The sequence below is a fragment of the Lichenostomus cassidix genome, chromosome 3 (genome assembly GCF_008360975.1).
Source record: "Lichenostomus cassidix isolate B80296 chromosome 3, HeHo_3.0, whole genome shotgun sequence".
Lineage (NCBI taxonomy): Eukaryota > Metazoa > Chordata > Aves > Passeriformes > Meliphagidae > Lichenostomus > Lichenostomus cassidix.
The window spans coordinates 30,066,450-30,081,385 of NC_139483.1; the positions used below are offsets into that span (position 1 = coordinate 30,066,450).

At 55.2% G+C, this 14,936-nt stretch overlaps 1 protein-coding gene across 7 annotated transcripts in view; it reads right to left on the reverse strand.

Moving 5' to 3' along the window:
- Positions 1-14,936, reverse strand: part of SLC29A1 (solute carrier family 29 member 1 (Augustine blood group)) — a 34,066-nt gene that overhangs the window by 6,121 nt on the left and 13,009 nt on the right. For 4 of the 7 annotated variants that reach the window (XM_085055117.1, XM_085055119.1, XM_085055120.1 and 1 more), the window contains 4 exons: positions 1,537-1,619; positions 966-1,047; positions 536-708; positions 172-311 (listed from right to left, as the gene is read on the reverse strand). In XM_085055117.1, coding sequence (XP_084911243.1) covers positions 172-311; positions 536-708; positions 966-1,047; positions 1,537-1,565 — 424 coding nt within the window. In that variant the 5' untranslated portion in view covers positions 1,566-1,619. Of the gene's footprint in view, positions 1-171; positions 312-535; positions 709-965; positions 1,048-1,536; positions 1,620-2,451; positions 2,540-3,310; positions 3,679-7,836; positions 8,029-14,936 lie in introns of those variants that run through there. The other 3 variants (XM_085055118.1, XM_085055121.1, XM_085055124.1) reach the window with 3 other exon arrangements.

Here is a 14,936-nt window from a genome sequence, read left to right on the forward strand (position 1 = left end):
GGCCCCTGCCCTGCAAGGCAAGGCAAGGCAAGGCAAGGCAAGGCAAGGCAAGGCAAGGCAAGGCAAGTCCACCTCCTCCTTGGCTCTCCCACAGTGAGGTTAATGCTTTACTCCCAGAGGGATCGACCCTATGGGGCTGTGTCCCTTTCCTTCCCCTACTGCTTCACTCACAGTTGATGAAGACAATGCTGGTCATGGTAAAGACGAAGAAGGGAAGAGGCTCCATGGGGATCTTCACCATGATTGTGGTGACTAAAAACACAAGCCCAATGGCCACCAGGCTGCCCAAGATGCGGATCTGCTGGGGAATCCTACAAAAGAGAGTCTCAGTGAGGAAAACCCAACCCCACAAAACCTGTGAGGCTGGGACCAAGCTCTAACTGTGGGAATCCCAGCTGAACCCTGAGACAGGAGACTGGTGTTTTGCCTTTGACTTGATTGAATGGGCTGCAGCTTGGCTCAGTGCTGGGGCAGAACAGGCCAGGGTGGGCAGCCCTATGGGGGCTGGTAGGGGCAAGGACAGAGCAAGGCTCACCGCTGGTGGATGAAGGAGTTGAGGCAAGTGAAGATGAGGAGGGGCACCATGGCGCAGAGAGTCATGAAGTTGTCAAACACGGACTGCAGGTAGGAAGGAGTGAAGGTATCCTCACCGGTCTGGTTCCTGACATGGCTCATCTCCTCCAGGTCTGCAAGGCGGCTGATGAAATACTGCAAAGGAAGGAGGCTGGTAGGGCTGAGCTTCTGTGAGTCTTTCTCAGGCCACCCTTATCCTTCCTGCTGACCCATGCCCATCCCTGTTGCTGCCTCAGCACCACTCATCACACCCAGGTGACACACGCTTGTGGTCCCCTGCATGGAAATACAGAGGCTCTACGCTGTGCCATGCTGCCACACCCACACCACGGTCCCTAGACATGACAGAGGACAATTAGTGTCATGGACAACAGTGGGAGGAAAGCCCTCACCTCCCTGGCGGTCATGAAGAAATTCCATGGCAGCAGCGTTCCCAGGCCAAGGATGAAGAAGATCAGCCAGACAGCCTTGTACCTGTGAAGGGGACAGTGGTTTGGAGGGGCAGCTGGGCAGGGTCAGGGACAGGTATTGCTTCTGACTGTCTCTGACCCTGCGGTGGGAGGCACCAGGAGGAGGAAGGAAGACAATATTTATTGCCCTGCCTAGGCCCCACAGCCCTTGCTAGCCTGGGCTGCAGAGATGTGGCACTGCAGAGGGGCTGTGGGAGGCCATCCCTGGAATGGTACGAAGGCAGGGGAGGCTGGCTGCTCCTCAGCATGAGGCACCCAGACACACAGCATCCGTCACCAGATCTGGGAGGGAGTTAGGCTCCCCAGGCATGTTTACAGGGCTCCCCAGGGACTTTTTACAGCCCATTTGCTATGGAAAGGCTGAGAAAGAAGGGCTCAGTAGCCCAGTGAACATGCAGGAGAGGGGGTCCCCCAGATGCTGGGTCCCCCTGTCCTCCCTCACCTCCTGGTGTCCTGGATGTGCACCCACAGCTACATCAGAACCCAGTATTACCTATCTTGGGGCCCGTCTCTTGCTGTCATCTTGTGTGGCAAGAGTCAGCACAGGTCTCAGCAAGTCTTGTGGCTGCTCTCCGTCTGGAAAGCAAACAGAAGATTTTATGGGAGAGTGAGGAACACAAGGCAGGCAGAGGCAGCATGGATTTAACTCCAACCTGTGCTGATGGCTAAGTGCTCCACAGTACTGGGAGTCAAACACCAACCCAGCAAATGGTGAAAGGACAGTGCAGGAGCTGTGGAAACCTGCAGTTCACAGTCCTTCAGCTGAGGGGCTGTGACACACAGCCTTTTTCTGCTGGCTGGGCACACCAAGCCTTCCCTCCAAAAGGAGACTGCTTTCCTGAGTTACCTAGGCTGCTCATGCTGGCTGCCCAGCTGCTTGCAGCAGGCTCTTAAGGGATTTGTGAGCCTGCAGCTCTCTGTCCCCAATCCTGGGGCTGTGAGTGAAGCATGTGCATAGTGGGCTGTACCTGCCCCCCCTGCCTGCCCCACCTCCCTCAACGCCCCGGGGCTCGGCGGCACAAAAGACACATTTAATTCAGCAGCCTCTCCGGCCAGAACCAGCAAATCCTCCCTTTAGAATTCCGCTTCCCTGGGACTTTCACAGCCCTTTCCTGGGTCACCTTGAAAAGCCAAGAGCGTCCCTGGCACTGCTGTCCCCTCCCGGGTGCCCAGTGCTTCTTTTTCCTCGTCAACACCTGCCCAGCCGCTGCACCGCTCAAGCATCGCTCTGACAGCCCCAGACATGCAGCCCCCGGAGCGCCGAGAAAGGACCTTCCCTCCCCGGTCACCCCCTCTTCCAAGGGCAGAGTAGGATTAGCCGCTCCGGAGAAACCGCAGGCCTGCCTTGTCCTTTTCCAGTCCGGGCGGCGCAGCATGGGGCGCTCCAGCACTTCTCCCAGGGTTTCACCTGCAGCGGGGCTGCCGGCGCCGTGTCCCCGGGCCCCCCGGGACATGCCCCGCGGCCACCTGCTCCAATGCTGCCTGCAGCATCCCTGCCTGCGCCCTGCCAGGTAGGGCGGAGGAGGAGGAGGAGGAGGCGGCAGGCAGCAGCATGCTGGGATCTGTAGTCCCTGCCAGCCCCGGCGCGCACTGAAGGCAGCGCAGCCCGGCCGTGGCGCAGGTGCCCGTGTGGTTCTGGGCACAGCTCGCCGCCTCTCTCGGTAGGGTCCTACACGCTGGGGAGCCTGAGCTAAGATGAAGCCGAAGCATAGCCTGTAGGATGTGGAAAGGGATTTTGGAAGCTCCTTGGGCTGCTTGGGAAAGACAGAGCAGGACAACACTGTGCCTGCAAAGGATCAAGGGCTCTGCCAACCCGGCAGATGACACCTTGTTGATGTCGGAGCCATCTGCAGCACCACTCCCCTGCCTTCCCACACAGAGAGCTGGGGGGCATAACAGCTCCTGCCTTGCCCTTGTGAGCTATCTGAGCTTCCAGAGAAAACATCCCAAAATCCCCTCCTGGCAGCCGGCCAGTGCCTCTGCGGGGAGGAGACATCCCGACCACTGACCTGGGATTAGCAGAGGGATCTGCAAAAACAACTGCCATTCCCTTACACACAGAAACCCCACCGGGACCACTGCTTGTCTCCAAGCAAACAGATCTCAACCCAAAATAGGCAAGGGAACCTCAGCTTCCCCTGTGGGTCCCCAGCAAGCCCTCAACATGGTTCCCCTTGCGAGCCAAGCCCCTGATCCTGCTTCCAGCCCCCACCAGGTCATATCGCTGTCCCAAGAAATAGGAACAGGGACTGACGCCATAGACATACCTGGGGAGAGAGGACAGAGCCAGAGTGAGCGCTGCGTCCAGACTATTTGAAGGCACCGTGGCCCCGTGCTTCCGCACCTCCCCTGCTCTTGGGGTGAGTGTCAGGCCCTGGCTCAAGTCCCGGGGGCTGGAGCCCTGTGGGTCTAGCGGCATCCGCAGAGGAGGAGAAGTATCGGGTACCACAGCTGGCACACGGCCCAGCTCCTGCTGCCCAAGCATCCAGGGAAGGGAGGAAGGGAAGGGTGCTGTGGAGGAGATGGCAGAAGCCAGAGGTGTTGGGGAGGAGGCAGGAGGGGTCGGGAGTAGGACTCTGGGGGTGCTGGGGCAGGGCGCTCCGCCATGCTGCTTTCCCACCGCCTCCTGCTTCCGTCTGGAGAGTGCCCACATCCCTGCGTCAGGAGCCCAGCCTCCTTGGCAGGCACTGCCCGGCCACAGTCTCCTGCCTGCTCTGTTTGTTTTCTGTCTCACTTTGCTAAATGCCTCCTAATTTTTTCCACAAAGAGACAGTGCCTGCCAAGGGCAGCAGTCATTACAGCAGAAAACATTTCCAGCTGCTGGCTGTTACAAAGAACCCTACAACAAACAGAAAAGGTCACTTGAACCAACACCAGCAACAGGTGGCAACCCTGCCCCACTCGGGTAGAGCTCCCTTACCCGATGGGACATGGGAACAGATGCCACTCTTCCAGGCGGCACAGCACATCCCACAGGAGTCTGCTGGTGTTTAGCCCAGCCACCAGCTCAGTGGCTGCACATCTTGAGGGACAGGGAAAAGGAGGTATGATGTGGGGCCTTGGCCTAAGGACATCCCTTTTGTTGCTAGGCATAGAGCAGTCTGTCTTATCCCCACAGAAGTGATGTGTAAGTGGAAGAAGGAAGATCACAAAGAGTGGGTTTAACAAACCACAAGCTAGAACTTTTGAGCAGGTACAAACAAGGGATGGCACAATTTTAATTGCCCATTCATGCCACACAAAGGCTGTGACAGATACTAAATGACACCCAGGGTGTTGGGCTACATGCAGCCCCATTGCCAGCCAAGCCCTAGGAGCTGACGGCAGCGCCAGCTGTCACCAAAACTGCTTAACCTCCGCAGAAAAACCCGAATTGCAGGACAGCCACACCTGCAGGCTGCCGTTTGTCACCTGGCTTCAGACACTTTCCTACCTCTCCCTTTCCACACATTGCCTTTTCCCCTGCTCCTGCTGCCATTGCTGAGGGCAAGCACAGTGCATGCTTGGTTTCCCACTCCAGCAATTCCATGGTGCCATGTAGGCATGCTATGGGTTCATACCCAGAAACATCAGCTCTTTAAAGAAAAGCTGTTTACAGCACAATAAGCATAGAAATGTCCTGGCAGTCCATAGCCAAGGGGTTGCCAGCAGACTCAATGGCAAGCATGTTGTGTCCTTGTGACACCACTTGTGGGGGTGTCACTTTGCAGAGATAAGGTCAGTACTTCTTCCAAGCATGGCCAAAACAGGACAGGGCCAGTTGCCTCACCAGCCTTTCATCCCATCCCCTACATCCGTTTGCCCACTGGGCGACACCAGAGTTCTCCTGTCAGGAAGGCTGACCCAGGGCCCCTCAAGGTTTATCTGCAGGCATGGAACAATCCCAGCATAGGTATGCAAGTCACATGAAACCTTGGTGGCCTTGACTCAGCTGGAAGATAGGAAACACTCCAAGGCTGCCCGTTTCATGAGGTTTCACATGCATACCTGAACTCTGACCATGCTGCTTGCAGATCCTCCTACCTTGTGCCAGGGTGTGAGGGATCAGCCTCCTGGGCAGCGTCCTGCCCACCTCCACCTTCAGTCACCAGCTGTGAGCACACAGGCTTGTATTTCACAAGACGTATGAATGTGCACCATGGTTGTGCACTACTACTGTGGTGCTGAGGCAAACAGAAGCCCTCCCGAAACAAGGGGAGGCAGGTGCCTTGGGTCAAAGCAGAGACTGGTCTGGCTCAAAGGCTGGTCTCCATAAGAAGGCAAAAGCAGATGCTAGGAAAGGATAAATGTGGCACAGGTATAGACTAACTCCCTGACTGCTCCCCCAGCCTCCTAGCTGGAAGGAACGTGATGTTAGTGCGTTTTATAGCCACGGTGGGTTTCACTTCTGTGAGATCCTGCTTCCCCCTTTAACTCGGGAGCTTCTGAGAGAGGGGTAGGAGCTCCCCCTGCACGCAGGGCCTCACCAGGGCTCCCTCACCCTCGACATCAAAGGGTGGATGAGCACTGGAGTGGCGGCTTTACAGACCTGGATTGTATCCACCCAACAGCACATTTTCCAAATAGAGAAATTCTAGTTCACTTAGTCATTCAGGCATGACTCCATGCCTTCGATCCTCCTTGTTGCTTTTCTCCAAACCTTCCCTGGCACCTCTCGATCCTTCCAGAAACACTGGTGCTGGGGGCACACAGGGACTGTGTGGGGGTGAGACACCAATTTGAAGTGTGGCACAAGGCTTTCCTGCTTTGTTTCTGCTTTGTCACTGGGAAAGACGATTCAATGTGTGTTTTTACGAACACCAAGCTATCTGAAATAGCCCCAGGCTTTTCAGTGAGTGGCCAGCTCATGGCTGGCTCAGTGCATAATCTTGTTTGTGGATTTGGGGCTTCTTCCTTCCCCCTCTTGTCTATCATTCGATACTTATCTAAACTGAATTTCATCTGCCTGGTGTTGTAATGGTTGTCAGTGCTCCTCCTAGCTGGCACTTGTCCCCATGAACCTGAGTAATCCAATCGCCTCAGCAAAGCCCTATCATCTCATTGCTCATTCTGTTTTCCAGGTCACTCAAAAATGCGTCGAAAAAACATGGGACCAGCGCAAAGATCTCTTTTCACTGCAAAAACTAACTGCTGACTTCTACATCCTCCTTCCTGTTTTCATACTAATTATGGAGCCAAGTAAGGAGTCTTGACCAGCAAGTTCCCTTTAAAACTGGGCTGAAAGCCGACTGGATTTTTTTTGGGGAAGCAGCGTGGGCACTATGAACCCATACTCCCTAAAGTGCTGCTCTAATCCTGGAGGCCCCTTGACAGGAGCCTCCCCACCTGCCCTCGGGCACTGTCCTTGCACAGACACCCAGGACATGCAAGAGATTTAGCGGTCAGCTTTTCCCTGAAGTTCCTTCAGCCCTTCTTAGAAATGAACGTCATCTCTCCCTCCTCCCAGTCCCTGGGGGCTGGGGCAGTTGTGAATGAATGACTAGAGGCAACACATTACAGCCAGCCACTTCACCCTCCCTTTCTTTCTGGGGGAGAACTTTGCCTGGCCCAAGATACTTGTTGCTGTTTACCTTTGCTTTCTAACCTTTCCTCTGCAGATGCTCTGAGGAGATCCCCAAAGGAAGGTGGAAGAAACTGCTCAGGCTCTTGTGGAGCTAATAGAGAGGCAAAAGCTTCATCGGCCTTTTCTGCTGCGGCCTCTCTTCCTCTGATCCCTCATCCCACTAATGGCCTGCAGCATGTTTCCTACTCTTGGAGTGTTTTGTAAGCAGTTTGCCTAAGAAGCTGATAGCACTTCCTAGTCTTCTTTTCCTTTCTGCCTCTCAGTAAACAGCCTTGTGATGCCGTCTGCTCCTCCAGCCCTGCTCCATGCCTGTGTCCTGAGGAGACAGCTTAGCAGGGGAGCAGAAGGCAGGTATTTCTGCCTTTTCCCTTGACTTGCTGTCTGCAAAGTCCTCTGCTTTGCCAGGGCTTGGCCAGCAGAAAAAAAACCTCTTGCAAGGCGCTCTGTGCAGCATCCTTACCTCACAGAGTGAGGGTCCTTGGGCAATGTTTCTGACTTGCTTCACCTTGCTCCCTCCACTTCTCCACAGACAAAAGGAGAGGCACCTCTAGACCCCTTCTGCCTTTAGTCTCGGTGAACTAGCAGCCACCACACAAACTGCTCGCAGAGCAACAGCTGTGGATACTGACCCCATTCCCAGCACTTGCCATTATCTCGGGTGCCGGGTGGTGCAGGGGGCCTGCTGTGTTTTGAACTGCGCAGACCAACGAGCTGAGAAGTGCCTTATCTGGAGAGTTCAAGGAGCCCCGAGAGGCTCCCTGGGGGCCCTCGCCCCAAGCAGGTAAATCGATCCAGCTGAGCAGCAAATTCTCCAGGGCCTGGCAAGCCTCCAGCACTGTACCTGAAGGGTTTCTCACCAGGTAGAGGGTGGAGGGCAGTGACAGGGCAGATCCAGCCCTAAAACTACCCCAGGTGATGCAGCTGGGATTATTCCAGCCATTACTGCATCCACAAAGCCTGGGCATCCACCTCTTCAGCCGGGCAGCTGACTGGGTTCCCAGCCCTGACTATTACTGGTCAAATGCCATCAATGGCAGCCCCACAGTGAACCCACACACCTCTCTCCTCAGCACATGGCAAGTGTCCAAGCCCAGGCGCAATCTGGTCCCTGACCAGAGAAAACCCCTCCAGGCACCCATACAATCCCCCTGGAGCACAGACGGGTGCTCCTGCTCAGCATGCCATCACACACCGCAGGGGGACATTGTAATGTCACAGCGAGAAGCTTACCAGAAGCGCAGGGTGGTCCCAGCCTCTTGTTCCTTGTCACTTCAAGCCGCAGGATGATGCAGGGACAATGAAGGCAGGGAAAGACAGGAAGAGAGGCAGGAAAAGCCCCGCAAATATTGGAGCTGTTGCCTGCTCCAAGGCCAGTGGTTTGGGGATGCAGGAGGAGATACAGCGCCTGGGGGAGGGCAGGAGCTGGGGGGACATAATTTACAAGCACGAGCATGCGTCAGAGGAGAGATAAGATGATCTTAGGAAATTTTGCTGACAGGATTCTTCCAAGAAGCTGTTTTTCTGATGGCCCCCACTCTGACAGCTCTCCCCAGGAAAAGGATCATCCCCTGTCAGCCACGACCCCAACCTGCTTCACGGGAGGCTGTGGAAGGAGACACGTTTTTCCACGACTAGATTCAGATTCCATTTATTGGAAATTTAGAAATAAAGGCCCTTTCTCCTGAGGGCGGAGGGAGGGATTTGCTCAGGGCTTCACTCAGTGCAGCTGCAGAAACCTCCAAGTCCAGGTAGAAAACAACTCTAGGACCTGGATGGTGCTTCCAGGCAGCTTTCAGCACCTCCAGGAGCTGCAAGGAGATGGGGAGGTGCAGAGGGTGACCCACTGTGGGCATGTACAGCTCACACCAAGCTCACAACACCTGGCTGTGGCTATCCAAGTGACCACCATGGGTGTGGGGAGAGCCCAGGAATGCCTTGCCCTAGTCTTTCATCCTGGCCTGGCATCCTCTGCAGCCAACAGACCCTCACAGCAGGGCTGGTCCAAACCCCCAGGGGCGCCAGCCTGGCCAGTGGAGTGCTGCCCGGGGGCCATGGTGAGGGGAAGTGCTGTGGGAAGGGGTGCTCCCCTGGGATCGATCTGGGGGGCTGCAGCAGGAAGAAGCACAATGGGAGGAAACCACATTTCCGCTTCCAAATGGATAAAACCTTACAAGATATCTGGGGAGAACAACAGGACATCATTAATTTAAAATTCAGCTGAGAGCACAAGGGGCAGCCAGAGGCAGCCCTGAGCTGGAAGAGGTCCTCCTTGCGTGGAGGAGCCTGGGGCTTGATGCAGAAGTGGCACAGGCCATTCACAGAGGACAAACGTAATCCCAACCATGCACAGCACAAGGCACAGTTATGGCTCCTGCCTGCCTGCAGCCTGGCTATCCCACAGGCAGGTGACACTCCTTATTTGCACCCAGTTAGGCGTGGAGGGATGCTCCCTGGTGGGCTGGGACAGCACTCAGATAAGACCCGTTGTGATATGGCTGTCAGATGCACCTTTTTTGCATTAGCAACTTTCCCCCTCTCTGCGTTCAGGCTTGCTCAAGAGGAACCTCTGTCTCTGTGGGCATCGATGGTATCTGGGTCGGCCACACCCTGGGCAGCAGCGAAAGCACATGAGAGGGATGGGCTGAGCCTACAGGACCATGTCCCCACTTTGCCCTCATGTCTGCCGCTGTGAAGGGTGAAGGTGAGACTCGGAAAGAGGAAACAAACAGCAAAACAGGAGGAGGCCAAAGCAGCTCTTAGCCAGACAAGTCTGAAGATAAGGACTCACTGAATGCGTGGGAGGAAACCCAGGGGATAAAATCCCACAGCTGGGGAATGAAAGAGGGTTAAAATGAGTTTCTCCATAGTCTGCCTTCTCCTAGGCTTGGTAGGGCCATATCTACCAACAACACATGGCTACCCCAAGGTCACTGCTTGGGGAGCAGTACCAGACAGGAAGAGCAGGACTGCAGAAGGCCACCTGCTACCAGCAGCCTCCAGGGTACTGGGATGTAGAGTGGAGATTTTCCCCCTTCATTGCTTCATGTTCCTGGCTCCAGGACTGAGCTCAGAGCTGGCAGGCCCAGGAAGGGGTCAGTACAGGAACAACATAAGGAAGCTGAGCATGGAAAAACTTGCAGTGAGGGTCTGGAGAACCATGGGGACAGCTTACAGTGAGAGGTCCTCAAAACAGTCGTGCAGTGAGGGGCAAGGGAGAAGGGGGTTGAAGGGCTCAGCTCAGATACTCTCCCACCCCAAATACCACCCTGTACTTTACAGGGACTCCTTCCCCAAGGAGAGTCTGAGCCCAGGGCTCACTCACTTGTCTCTAGAACAGGGATGCTTCTGGAAAAGCAGGAAAAGCTGCCAGCCAACCAGCAGTGGGAGCACCTGCCTGCAGCAACTGCCTGCCCACTGCCACCTCCTGCACCCTACGGCACCTCCTGGGAGAGAGGCTGTCCTTCCAGCTCTGGCTCCTTCCTTTATGGAGTCAGATGCAAAAGTGCAGAGCTGGCAGTACCCTCAGCAGGCAGGAGCTACCTAAACCCCAGTGGGAGCTGCTGAACTGATGTCCCCTGAGCAGGTGGGAGAGCACCCCCACGGCTGGACCAAGTGAGTCTTGCCCTCGCACCTGGGCAGCCCAGCAGCAGGCTGCCAGCCCTGTTTGGGGGGCTGGTCCAGGAGCAGAGATCATTCTGTTCCCCCTCAGCAGTGTTTTGGAGGCTGGTCTGGGCTGCACAGCTGTTTCCAATTTAGTGGAGGACAGAGAAGCGAAACCAGAGCCAGAACAACACAATCTTCCCTTGGTATCACCATCTCCCCAGCTTCCAAAATTTGGAGGGGGAATTCCCTCCCACTGAGCAGCTGCCCCCTTGGCAGAAGCTGGGACAGACAGGCAGGAGCCAATGACCACTGGCCTGTGGCAAGTTGAGATTGGCTCCGTCCTCTTCAAGTCATCTGTACGCAGTGGCTGCAGCAGAAATACATGGGCTATTTTGGGTCCCCACAGACCAAAGGAGCCTTTTGCTTGTAGGTCAGCTCAGAATAGCAGCCCTGGCTGACCGCTGCTTTTGGCATGAAATGTCTGCAGCCCTACAGTGAGCATAGGCGCAGGTTTTGGGATCTGTCAGGGTCCCATGCAGTCTCTCTGCCAGCCGCCTGTCCTGCCAAGATCCTGCTCACTGCTCGGACAGCCACAGCATCTTGCAAACTCCAAAAAGGCTTCAGCTGCTAAATGCAGCTATTTCACAATGGATACAATGGCTCTGCTCCAAGAGACAGGGAGTCCCCCTCACCTTGAAAACCCACTTTGTCCCAGCCAAGGAGCACTCCACAATCCCCAGAAACAAAAGGAGGGAGAAGGGATGGATGCCCTGTCTGGGTCTGCCAAAACCAGTCACTTCCAGAGCTGCAGCCATCTCTAAAGAGTGGGGTAGAGCCATCCCCACAAGTCCAGCTGGGAGTTGAAGGGACTCGAGGAGCCACATAAGCCTGCGCATTTCCCAGCTGGTTGTAAACTGGGCTGAGGGCAACATGCTGCCCGCCGAGAGCTGGGTTTGCCATATGCCTGCTCTGTGGCAACACAGAAGAGCTGTGTGGGCAGCCCGCGATCTGAGGACTGAGGAATGGAAAGCCAAGGAGGCAGCATGATGTCAGTGCTGTGGTGCAAGCAAAGGAGTTGGAGCAAACACACAGGGTGGAAACGCCATCTCTGGTACCGTACCCTCTTCCCTCCTCCCCAAATAACTCAGCCTCCCCAAACAGCCTGGCAGGATTAAGGTTTCACATGAGAAGCCAAAGCAAGCCTCAAGGCAGACACCTCCTTCGGAGAAAATAAGTCAGAGCCCAAACTTCCCACCCTTGGCACTGGCCGTGGCAAAACCACAGGAAACAGGAAAATCTTTATGTGAGTAGGATCAGGCAGGGAGAGCAAACAGGGGGTGGGGAGCTCTGTGTCTGCCCAAATCCCATCAAAACAGAGTCTCCTACACAACTAACAATAACAAGCCCAGCCACTAGTTGGGAAAGAGCAACTCACATCCCCTCCAAATCCCAGCCTGTGTTGCTACATCCGTGCAACCAGCCACCACCCAGTGTGCCACCGCCACGATATCATGGCCTGTCTCGGACCCTGAGCATCCTCAGGATGTCTCAGGAAACCATGGAACACTCTGGATGAGAGCTGTCAAATGCTCTGCTCATGTGGAAATGATGCTTTGCAGCCACTGGCACTGGCTTGCCCCTAGCTTCTTAGCCTCTCCCAGCTTAATGTGGGGAGCTGAGCAGATGAGGGCAGCTCTAGACACCCTGCTGGGAGACCCAAGGTTACAGTAGCCTCTATTGAGGTGGGCTGGCCATCTGGCAAAGTGTTCTGTCAGGGCTTGCCTGGATGTCTTAACAGGCCACAATGCTGATGCACTCCCACAGTGATGCCGGTGATGCCAGGGGCTGAGCCCTGCTGAAGTAATCCCTTCAGACACACTGCATCCCACTCACAGCCACAGGAAAGGAAGGGAGGTACAGCTGGTAGCAGACAACTTGTGTGCTGTGTATGGATGGCCAGGCAATTTACTGCTGTTGAGTTTTGTTTCTGGTCAAAGGCTCCACTTTCGAAGCAAGCCCAGCTGCAGAGCCCAGGCAGGGGGAGCGCAGTGCTTTTCAGCACCTCCCTCATGTCCCCGCAAGGCACAGATTCTGGCTCACATCACGTGAGCACCCTGTACCTGCTGCCTCGAGGCTAACAGCCCTATCCAGGAACATGCTGGCAGATCAATGTCCTGATGTGGTTCACCACGCACCGGCCTTGTGTTGCCACAAGGGGAGGGTGTGAAGACGGGAAGGAGAAGCTGCAGGGTAGGGTGGATCGCTTCATAATAGCTTGGTTGTGTTGCCGTCCGTCTGTCTCCTCCCGTGATTAATGGATAACATTCCTGCTCTCGTTAGGATGCCATGAAGACTCACATAACGCCGCCATCCTCAGCCACAGCCCAACACCTACAAACCCTGATGGGATGAAAGCACCATGCACTGTGTGCATCCTGCAGCAGCAAGGTCCCTGTGGGGGCAGAGGGCCAGTCCAGAGCAAATACAATCAGGGAGCTAAGGGTACAGCACTGAGGGAGGATAAAAAATAGAATTGCCTCCAACTTGGTCCTGAGGCCAGGAAATGATAAGGCCTGTAATGAGCAGAGCAGGCAAGGCAGATTGTGCTGGCATCTCCTTCAATCCTGAGCTCTGGGCAGGACTGAGAAGCCAGATGTGTCACCAGTCCCTCCCGCTTCCCTGGCTGATCTCCAGGGGTTATCCCCAAGCTTAAAACAGGGGTGTTCCTCTGAGGGTTTCCCATAACCATGAACAAAAACTCTAGCAAAAGTACAAAGCCCTCACTGGCTTGAGGCAGGTGAACAGGCCCCCAACCATAGGTGTAAACTAGCTCCACGTCCCTGCATGGTGTCAGTGGTTGGATGTGCCAGGCAGGGATAAGGACCATGTTTGGAGCCACAGCTTGGGCAGCAGTGTTGAAGCCAAACAGGGCAGCCCAGGCACGACACTCCTATCCCCAGCAGCCTTGCAGGAGGTTGGTGCCACTTCAGTGTCAGTCTGGGGATGCATGTACACACTCAGGTTGATGGCTTGGTCTCGGCACAGCATGGCTGATGACACAGTCCTAGTGACAAAACACAGCCGTGACTGAGCCTCGGTACATATCCAGAGCAGGCTGCTCACAGGGTGGGAGGCTCATGGCACGACCTTCCAGTCCCACTGCTGCTGCCCGCCCAGTCACAACCCTCCCCGCCCTGCTCTTTGCCTCCAGCCCTTGCCTGCCTCCTCCCTCTGCAGCTTCCTGGTCTGCTCACTCCATGAATTTCCAGCTGGAAATTTCACAGCAAGGTGCCTTCCTATCAGACTAGTCCTAAAGGAAATGAACTAAAGCAAATATCACTGGCACTCGTGTGGTGGGAAGAAGGCAAGAAGGCTCTGCGGAAATCTGCCTGACTTCCTGCTTCTGCACAAGCTGGCAGGCAGGCAATAGGTCTCTGCTCCCTTTTGGCCCCAAGGAAAGCCAGTCTCCTGGAGATGAAGCCTGACTGTGCTTACCCACAGCTTAACTAAAAGGCTGAAAGTGAGCCTTGAGCACTGCACCTAGAACACCAGGCTCACCAACCAGTGTCACAGTTCATGCATGGCAGGCACAAATACCCAGAGCTTTGAGTCTCCCCTTTCTTGCGGATTGGTGAGATCAGGGAAAAGCCTGCTCCAAGCCAGAGCAGGACCAAAAGGTCACAACAGTGATGTTTTTCACATCACCACCATCAGCAATGAAATTACAAAGGGCTATTAGTGTTATTCCTACACAACAGCTTCCCTTGTCTCATGGGAACAATCCTCAGGCGCATTCCTCGTGCAGCATCACAGCTCCTCTCCCACACAGGGACCCCAGAGCCCACGTACAGCCCCTCAGCTAAGTCTGCAGAATCTGGACTGGGAGATGGGGTGCAGTACTGTGCAAACTCAGCTGAGGCACAGGTCCCTCCAGACCACACATCCTGATGTAACTAAACCCACCCAGGGTCTGCCCCTATTCTGCACACTTCTTTCCCCATCCCACATCTTGCACACTCTTAACCTAAGAAACAATTAGACTTTATAGCACAACTTAATCAAATCAAATAGTGGCTGGTAAAACCCTGACTTCTGCCCATCTGCAAATGCCTGTAGCTCACTCTGCATGGTGCTTTGGGCCTCAGCTTGCTGGCAGCCAAGTACGAGTAAGCATGGAGATGAGACTCTGAGAGCTGGCAGCGCTGCAGCCCCAAGCAGCGCAGTGCTGGGCTGGCAGGTGTCTCAGGACAGAGCTCGGTGTTGGGAAGGCTCGGGAAGGTAAGTGAGGTTTACACTGTGAGGTGAGTATGGAGCTGGCAAGGACCACAAGTGAATAGAATTCCATGGATGAGAGTGGGCATTGCAGCTTCTGTAACATTTGCTAAGGGGATGTTACACTGAACAAAAACCACGGAGATCTACATGTGTCCCATGGAAACCACCAGAAGCTGTTTGCTGGCTTCCCAAAGCCAATGGCTGGTGCCTTCCCATTTGGACAGGGCACACAGGTGGTCCTGCGCTCCCTCTATCCCAATGGCCTTGTCCCTAAGCCCTGCCTCTGCCTGGGGAGCTGGTAATGAAGCTGGGCAGAGTGAGGAAGGTGCGGCACGGGAGTTGGGAATGGGCGCCTGCCTTGTCCTCCGCACCCTGGCTTACCCCCATACCACAACAAGGAATAAGACAGGTCAGGCCAGGGCAACAACAAAGCCCATGGCTCATCTTCGAAG